Source organism: Oryzias latipes, chromosome 8, assembly GCF_053564925.1.
Source record: "Oryzias latipes strain Hd-rR chromosome 8, Olatipes_Hd-rR_3.1".
Classification (NCBI taxonomy): domain Eukaryota; kingdom Metazoa; phylum Chordata; class Actinopteri; order Beloniformes; family Adrianichthyidae; genus Oryzias; species Oryzias latipes.
The window spans coordinates 20,686,211-20,695,000 of NC_136244.1; the positions used below are offsets into that span (position 1 = coordinate 20,686,211).

Genomic DNA, 8,790 nt, shown 5'->3' on the forward strand with positions numbered 1-8,790 from the left:
GTGTTCTTGTCTGCAAAGTTGCAAAAGTATGCATTTATTTCCTGCAAATACTGCAAACCTATGTTTGGTTTGTGGTCCATCCGTTGATCCAACAGCAGATGAGGCCACGGTGCTGCCCGAGCATCTTGAGCGGAGTTGTTGCATATTTAATCAGTGGACTTAGTCAGTATTCAGGGGCTGCTTTCCATCTGCTTGCTAATGCAAAACCCTCCAGATCACTCTTCTTTAGGGAGTGTGTTGTCCACTCACAGACAGATGTCTCCACTTCAAAGGGTTTCCATAGCAATCACTTAGAGATACAGTGATCATGGGGACAACTTTTCTTTTAATTAGTCACATTATCATTTTATCTTTTACTTGTGTAACTATCAAAAAAAAAAACAGGAAAACCATCCGTTTGCAAGTTTTCATCCGTTTTGCTGCAGCATGGACATGTTCAGAGGCGCCGATCTGGCTTCATGCTGTGCTCTGAAATAACAACTGTGCTAACAGGAAATTGCTACCAAGGTAGCTCTTAAAGTCTACTTCTCAGCTATTTCCAGGTCATCCACATCAAAATAGACAATATGTGTCATGGCTCCATCAAGATAAAACCGTGTTTATGATCACAGATGGACTTGGTTGAATTATTTTAAGATTTTTTAGAAGATCTATGATCATCACGATTAAAATGTTGGATAAAGAAATGTAGTCCTACAACTTAATACACAGATGTGAGAAGTTTATGAAAATGTTTAAACAAGTCAAAAGCAAAAAAGCTAACAGCTGTTAAGCCTCAAGTTTTATGGGCCACTGCATTTTATGGTTGTAGAAATGAACCATGGCCAGAAAAGGAACACAGAAAAAAAAAACTGATGTGCTGAAATTTCAATTAATAAGTAAAAGCAATGCAGTTTTTTAAGACCCCAACTTTTGTGACAAACGTCTGCTACAAATATACAAGCTGTAAAGAGAAAACACCAGGGGAAAAAAGAAAAAAATTCAACACATAATTCAAGGCCAAATGGAGAAGATTGTATTTACCAACCCAGACTGTCATCTTTTACCCTCGAGCAAGAGCCAGACCAAAACACATCGAAAGTTCAACCCAACTTTCGTCTGACCAGTCTGAAAATAAGTGATGAGGTAGATGGACACATCTAAGAAAAACAAAAACATAGTCCTGCTTTAAGTAGAAGAAAAAAAAGAAGGTGATGCTACAATTTACCAAGGTGCTTTTCCTCAGAAGAAAGAGGGAAATCATTTCCACCGAAGCTTTGAGATGGATTTATAGAATAAAACAAGAACCTGTCTGAAGCTGTGCATCCAAGAATCTGATAGCTCAAAGATATTAACTTAAATCTATTTCTGAAAGGAAGATCAGCTGCGTTTTGATTAATCCACAGCGTTTAGTGACACTTCACAACGCCCCACACACCAGCGCTTTTCCTTTGTCTGCTGATGATTCCTTATTTGCAGCCATTGGTTGTGTTGGTTTGCATTCGTGATTGGAACTGTTTGTGTCACGGGGAACAGGTGCATCAAGCCCGCACATCTCAACTCCCATCACGTCTTAAAATTGCCAAAGTCTGAATGTTCGCTCCACCCCACAGAGTGACCTTTAAAACAATCGCTTTGAGAATTTCTATTTCTAAAAGGGAAGTTTTCTTGTTCTCAGTCCTGTCAGTTTCTGTTAGGATTCCACTCTGATGCAACACGTGGGCAAACACTATTAAAAGTGCGATGTTGGTAAAGCTTTTGGGGAAATTTAATGACGCCTAGCGCAGCATTACCATGTTTTTCACTCATTTTTCTAAAGCTAGATTTCCTCTTTTTGCTAATTACAAAAGCTGTCGTCATGAAGGCCACAGAGGGTTGCAGCATCTTATCAAGGAAAGGCAATTATGCCTGACACTGTTATGCAACCCTCTGCTTTCTATCTGTACTCAACTTCTAGCCATTATTGCTCCTCTGTTTGGAGACTGCATTAAGATCCAGATGTCTTTGTGTTCGTCTCGGATAATTGATGCGTCTGTCTGCTGTTTCTTCACAATAACCACATTTCTGTAGGTATTCTCGCTTCCACTTTGCATTATCTGGAAGACATAAATGTGATCTGAATGCTACATTCCGTACGAACATGCTAAAATGTGCAGAAAATTCTTGATCAAACCAATTCAGATAAAGCCTGAATTTAACAGCGAGCAGTTTCCCCCAATAACAAAAACACAAGTCAAATTTCTCCACTTCCCATTTTTGTATATATGAACATGTTCTTAATGGTCAGTTAATTTCACAGCATTCTCCTCTCCCATATATATAAATATTTATATACATACAAATCACACATACATATATACACACATATATATGTATATAAGAATGAAAGGTTTCATTACATTTTCAGAGAGAAAGTTGGCTAAAAGAAGAAAGCACAGGATAGGTCAAAAACAAACAGCTTTGTAGCTCAAGAATTAGCAGATTTGTGGCCTCTTACTGCCCCCTGCTGCTCAATCCTGGTAACTGACGGTTGTGCATTTGCAAACAATAAATAAAAAGTATTTACATAAATTGATCAATTTAAAACTATTTTTTCTTAAGGTAATTGAATTTGTCCAACAAATAGACCATTAGTGCTCTATACATCCTCTCGCCTCCTAAAGTGTGTATATATTTTATTAGTTGTGTGTTTTCACACTTTGCCCATACAAATTTAAAAATCTTTCACATAATACAAATTGAAAATTTATATCTAAATATGACTATAAAATGACTTGCTTCTCCAACTAAAATTCTGTATTTTGATAAAGCTGTCAAAGCTCTTTCACAATAAAGGTTGTTGAAAAATATAAATAAAAAATAACTTATTTTAAGGCTTATAAGCACCTAAATACTCAGACTAGAGTCGTCTGTGATTTACCTCCTACAAAAATCTGATTTTGGCTAAAATGCAGTCAACAGAAGACAGATTATTAAAAAAATACTAGTTCCTTTTCTTCAAATATGAATCAGGCTTTGCCTTTAAAAAAAAAAAAAAAAAAAAAAAAAAAAAAAAAAAGGCTCAGCATCCAAAACCGCAGTTTCATTACCAAGCATCAAATAAAAAGAATAACTCAAATGTAATTGCATCTATAATTTATTTAATATCTGGCAATAGAATGCATTAATAATGATTGGCATATAAAATATTTACAGGCAAATCACTGATAAAAATGACAGATCCAGCTGGAAAGTGTGTGTGCTTATGTGTCGAAGGCGGTCAGAATTCAGCAGCTAGCAGCCGAGTATTTCTTCATGGAACAATAGCAGATCTTGCTTTTAGCACCTTGCTCGAGCAGTTTCTCGGAAATAAGTAGCGCAGATCAAAGTCTAACTGGTGCTCTGAGACTAAGAAAGGCTGCAGGTGGATTGTTTGGAGTCTCTACCCTAAAAGAAAAAAGAGAAAACATTATTACACAGTAAAAAAAATAAACAAATCTGTGTCATTTTCATAACAAAAAAAGAGTTAAAATGTACCCAGGGTAAAAAATATTAACCTTCTGCCACAAAGTTAAGTTTAAACGTCATTGGTTGCCACGACAACCGTGTACCTACATTTGCTCTCATCAGCATCCTACTGATGCCTAAGCTTGCCGGGTACCTGTTGTCTCTGCTGCTGGCGTCTGAATTCTTCTTCACTGGCAGCGAGAGCCTGAGCGAGAGCCAGATCCTCCTGCTCCTGAGGACTGACACACAAACAGGAACAGTCCGAGTCAAACCTCAAACCTGGAAGATGCTCAGAGGATTCACAGTCGCTCCGTTTATTGCACAACACGGTTATCTTAATTTTTATTAGAAATCTGCCCAGGTTGTGGGCGGGACTATTGTCGCAGAGTAACCCCACCCTCATTTCCCATCGCAAACAAAAAAATTTTGTCTGCTTCTGAGTTGCGTTGTAGAAAAAAAAAAAAAAAAAAGGGAAATACTCTGAATTGCAATTTTGAGCTTGATTCTCTTTATATACGTGTCCTCTATCATGACAAAAATGCCACATGTTAAAAACAGCAGAAACAAGTTTCATCGGAGTAAGTCTTTAAAAACAGCTAAAAACAAAAAAAAAAGGGTTGCAGTTTATTTTATTTGCAACAACAAAAAGTTATTTATGTCCAAATTCTGAACATCTCATTTAAAAGGGACATCTCTAACCACATCAACCAGCAGGTTTCTACAAGCATGAAAGAGCTAAGAAAGTCCAACACAAACAGAAAACAACTTGAAAACTGGAGATCAATTTAACACAAGTTTATCCTCTGATAGCTATTGTTAACCCCCCAGATGAAGATTCAGGACAAAGGATGACGCCAAGCATGCGAGTATGAAGCTGGTGAGGATACAAACAAAACATACAGAGTAATGTTATGTGTTCAAATGCACACAAACAGGAATCTATTAGTCATTGCCTCAAACTCTGCATCCATGGGTGGATTGAAGGTCATGACTGCTGTTTACCACCATCACATCTACATTACATGTACTGCACAAACTTTTCACATTTGTGGTTGTAAAAACGAGAGAAACTTTCATTTAAAAAAAAAAAAAAAAAAAAAAAAAAAAAAATACATTTTTCTGTTAGAAAGATTGTGTAAAGTTAATCTTGAAAATCTCAAATTACCTTTGAAACCTTTGACAGACCAGAGATGACCACCATGCGTTACTATGGTGACTTAGTCTGTTTCTATGGCGATTTCGTCTGGCTAAAATCATGCAACTTTCAAAACTACCAGCTAAAACTAAGAGGCTGTGTGTTTGCAAACTTGTTACGATGCACACAAAACACGTCTTCCTATGGAGAATATGAAAGTCATTTAAAATGTGAAAGAAGGCATAGACCCCCACAGAAGACGAAGAGAAGACACCTTTTCTTTTTGTGTAATTACTTTTAGCTTAAAAGAGGTAACGATTGAGACATATTGAAGCTTCTGGCTAAGTTAAAGGTTGCCACTGAGCATCAAACCCAACAATTATTTACCACTCATTGCCCTTTTACCTTGAACACTTGATTGCGCTCCTCTCCCTCTCCAAGCCCCACCTCCTTTTCTCAGAGGCAACAACCATCAGAAACTCTCAGGTTGTGTCTGAATTCCTTCACTACTCACTATATAGTGCGTTCACCATTTTCTAGTCATAGCTACGAATCTACAATCCCAAAATTGAGTGCCCTGGAAATTTTCCAGGTGTCTCTGCGAAAAAAAAGTGTGCATCGATGCTCACTAGATCGGTGAATATAGACCACAATGCATTGCGTCGGAACAATTTTTACCAAAAAAATGTATTTAAATGTATATTTTGAATAAACCATTAACGTTTTTAATCTTCAGATGACAGTGGACTCATAAAAAACTGTCTCAAAACGATAATATAAATTAGATTTTAACTTCGTAATGACGTATGACAACAGACTTTAAAATAAATAAATAAAATAAAAAGCAGTGAGCATAGTGTCCACATTGCTTCTATAATTCAGGGCACTCTACAGTGCCGCACTATATCGTTTTAGAAGTTAGGGTTAAGGGTGAGAATTCAGACAGAGCCTCATCTGTTCTCCATCTTTGATCACCGTTGCTACGGCACTCCGTTTCATTCCCTCCACAGAAGCATGGATGCGTGTGCCCCGCCTTTCCTTTGCATTAGTTTGCATTTCATTGATTTTATCTGCACAAGCATCAGTTCAGCTTACTACAAAATCATAACTCGACATTTGATTTGTCCGATAGCAAAGGGGTGTGGTTACATCTTTCTGCAAAACACACTCACAACTCAGAGTTATTCCGTTATTTTCTCTGCTTGAAAATAAGTGGTGCAAATTTGCTAACAAAAACAATTACTAAGCATTGATGGAGATGTCTTGACATTAAATATTAAAAACCCAGTAGTTGTGCACATCGCATTATCGATCTCTGCATCCACAAATCTGACACCTGACTGACAGTGAAGCAGCCCGAAGCAAAAGTGTATTTTTGCAGAAAAGTCTAAATTGGTTTAACTTGAAACATTCCTTTACTTTCCATTTGTGTACAAAGAGTGGAAGACAAACATCATAGAAGCATTCCTTCTTCATCAACCACTAACTTAAGCAGAAAACACCTGAATTTTCTAGGATAGTGTTAAAGTCAGCTCACCTCAGCGTCGGCTGCACCGCCTGCCTCGAATCAGCCAAAGACAACTCCAGAGCCCTTTGTAAAGCTTGCTCCTCTGACTGCAACAAGAGCAGAACAGTTGGGTTTTAGCTTTTTATTTTTTTCCACACAACTTTTTATTTTATCCTGTGATAATGTCAAGTTTTTCATACCAGGCCGGCCTGAAAGGATGCCGAGGGTGGTATCACATTCTGTGCTGAAACAGAAGTAGGAATGCGCTGGGGAGGGCTGCAAAAAATATCCAAAAAAGTGCATTGATATATGAAATGTGATGTGAAAACAGAATATAGTTAAAAGATGCATCAAGACACTCACGCAGGATTTTGAGCTCTAATGTTTGTGCTCACGCCGTTGGAAACAGGTCTGGGGTTGCCAGAAGCAGAAGATGAAGCACCTTGGGCTCTCGTCACAGCAGCATGTCTACAATTAATGATAAAGCTAAAGTAAGTCAGAGTCCCATAATGACAATTTTAAGTAAAAGCAAAGCAGCTGCTGAGTACTCACCCGGATTTGGACAGTGGCTTTCCATCAGTCTTACAATCATGATCTAGTGGATGTCGATGTTTAAGACAGTAATTTAAATGACACTGGTCACATGTCACTCGAATCATTTCTTTCTGCTTACACCCTCCTTTAGAACATTTATTTGTAAAAATCTAAAACAGAGAAAAACAGTTACTTTGTTGATATATTTAATTAAAATCCCGCTAAAAATTTTATTAACATACCTTTCTCTTTCTTTGTGCTGGGTCTGACTTACAGTCCCGATCGATGTGGTCACCGACTGTAATGTCAGGCATCTCTCCTCTTTTAACTGGGATGGGGGTGTTACATAATGGGCAAACTGGGACCTGCACATCCTACAAGAAAATAGTCAGTGTTGAAAAAAAGAGGTTAATCAGGATACAAACAAACTTTGTTGAGTTGTCAATCAGGGTCATCCATGCCCACTTGCCTTTTTGTAAGCAGATGTACATTTGTGGTTTGCATAGGTTATGTGATCTTTGCAGAAAATCTCTTGACAGGCGTCGCATCTCATGGGAAGGAAATCTACATTATAAAAGTTTATTTTAATAAATGAAAGTTTTATTCCGACACGTTTACCAAAAGACTGACAGTGTTTGAGGTGGTGCTCACCAAGGCGTTTGCATGTTTTTTCAGAGCAGTGCTCTCCCAAATCAGGAAACTCCATGTTAGATTACTGGGATGTACAACTGACAATCCAAAAAGATGATTCAAATCCTAAAGAGAAAAATAAGCATTAAGCTTCCTTTTTTTGATGGAAGAGTCATAATAAAAGGAAAGGAAAGACAAATCCAGTTAGGCAGCTTTATCACGTCTCGTCTTTCCACGCCTAACAACATCTCCACGTGAATTAGTAATGAGTCATGAAGGCTAATGACAACAACAATGAGTTTGCTTTCTTACCTAGCTAGCTGGCTAAGCTAACTTACTAACATTAGTTACTAGTTCAGTTACGTAACGCTAAACATTAGCAGTTAGAGGCGATAATATCACGGAAAAACAAAACAAACAGCAAGAATAGATTAAATTTAACATAATGATTTTAGTCACTGTCAATTCAAGTTAACTAAACAAAAACTATTTTTGACAGTACTGCTACTACTAGGGAGTTAGCTTCAAGCCGGAACCTGATATCATTGTATCATACTAATATAAAACTAAAAATAAATTAAAGACTAAAACACATGTACAACACGTTGGCCCGTTTTCTAGTATTATAAAAATCTGTCAGCTCTGTTGTTTACATTGCTATTAATTGTTTTAAAGCTATGCTAACAAAGATGAATCAGCTATAAGCTTTGGTTTTATTTTTACTCACCAAATCCAGCTCTTTTAGTAGCACAGATGTTCTGAAGGTGAAATATATATAAATATATATTTTTTACAAGCACACTGATACAAAAATATATATTTCTTGTTTCGTTCCTCTTGGTTTAAATGCTGCTTGTTAATCTTTGAGTAGCGATGTTTGCGTGGTAGCCGCAGAGCCCCCGAGTGTTTTAAGTACGTAGTGACGCTCCTCTTACTACGTAGGACGCAAACAATTACGTCATCACGGCGGGTGTGGTTTTAAGAACTCATCAAGCAACTTCTAGAAAAGTCTACCCCTAGTCATGTATGACTGGCATTTTCAAACATTGCATTATAAAAGTATTTGCCTTTCAGCAGCTACATTTATCTGCCCTGGATTCACATTGATTTGAATAAAGAAATAATAAGGAATGCAATTTTAATCTTAATTTTCTTTATATATGTCCTCCATCATCAAAAAAAACAACCCACAAGAACATGGTAAAAACACGATTTTCATTTAAGTTGGTCTTTAATACAATGTCTGATGGTGCATATACATTACAGTCTTAATGAGTAAAAAACAAAACAAAAGATAAACTATGGTTTCATTGTGTTAAAGAATTAACTTGTCTGCATAAAGAAACCTATACTTTGATCACATCTTCATAAATGTCCCAGCCTGAAATAAAACTGACACACAAAATCCCTTTAAAAGGGCAGATTTGCCAAGAGTATGTGGATTAATAATGTACTTGTTTATTTGTTTGCTTGATTAATTGTCAGTTACATTTTTTCCCAATTGTTCAAAAGAATATCA

The 8,790-nt window shown here is 36.9% G+C and overlaps 1 protein-coding gene across 2 annotated transcripts; it reads right to left on the bottom strand.

Annotated features, from left to right (window-relative positions):
* Positions 1 to 3,099: 3,099 nt before the first annotated feature.
* Positions 3,100 to 8,225, bottom strand: zfand2a (zinc finger, AN1-type domain 2A). Of its 2 annotated transcripts, none has more exons than XM_004071325.5 (10): positions 7,999 to 8,225; positions 7,293 to 7,397; positions 7,111 to 7,205; positions 6,884 to 7,015; positions 6,660 to 6,811; positions 6,471 to 6,575; positions 6,308 to 6,383; positions 6,138 to 6,214; positions 3,620 to 3,704; positions 3,100 to 3,405 (listed from the first exon to the last, which is right to left on the bottom strand). In XM_004071325.5, the coding sequence occupies exons 2-10, from the start codon at positions 7,345 to 7,347 to the stop codon at positions 3,367 to 3,369; spliced, it is 816 nt and encodes a 271-aa protein (XP_004071373.1). In that variant the 5' UTR covers positions 7,348 to 7,397; positions 7,999 to 8,225; the 3' UTR covers positions 3,100 to 3,366. The 2 variants fall into 2 exon arrangements, with proteins under 2 accessions (XP_004071373.1, XP_023813217.1); XM_023957449.2 differs by having other exon boundaries at positions 3,574 to 3,704.
* Between the last annotated feature and the right edge of the window lie 565 nt (positions 8,226 to 8,790).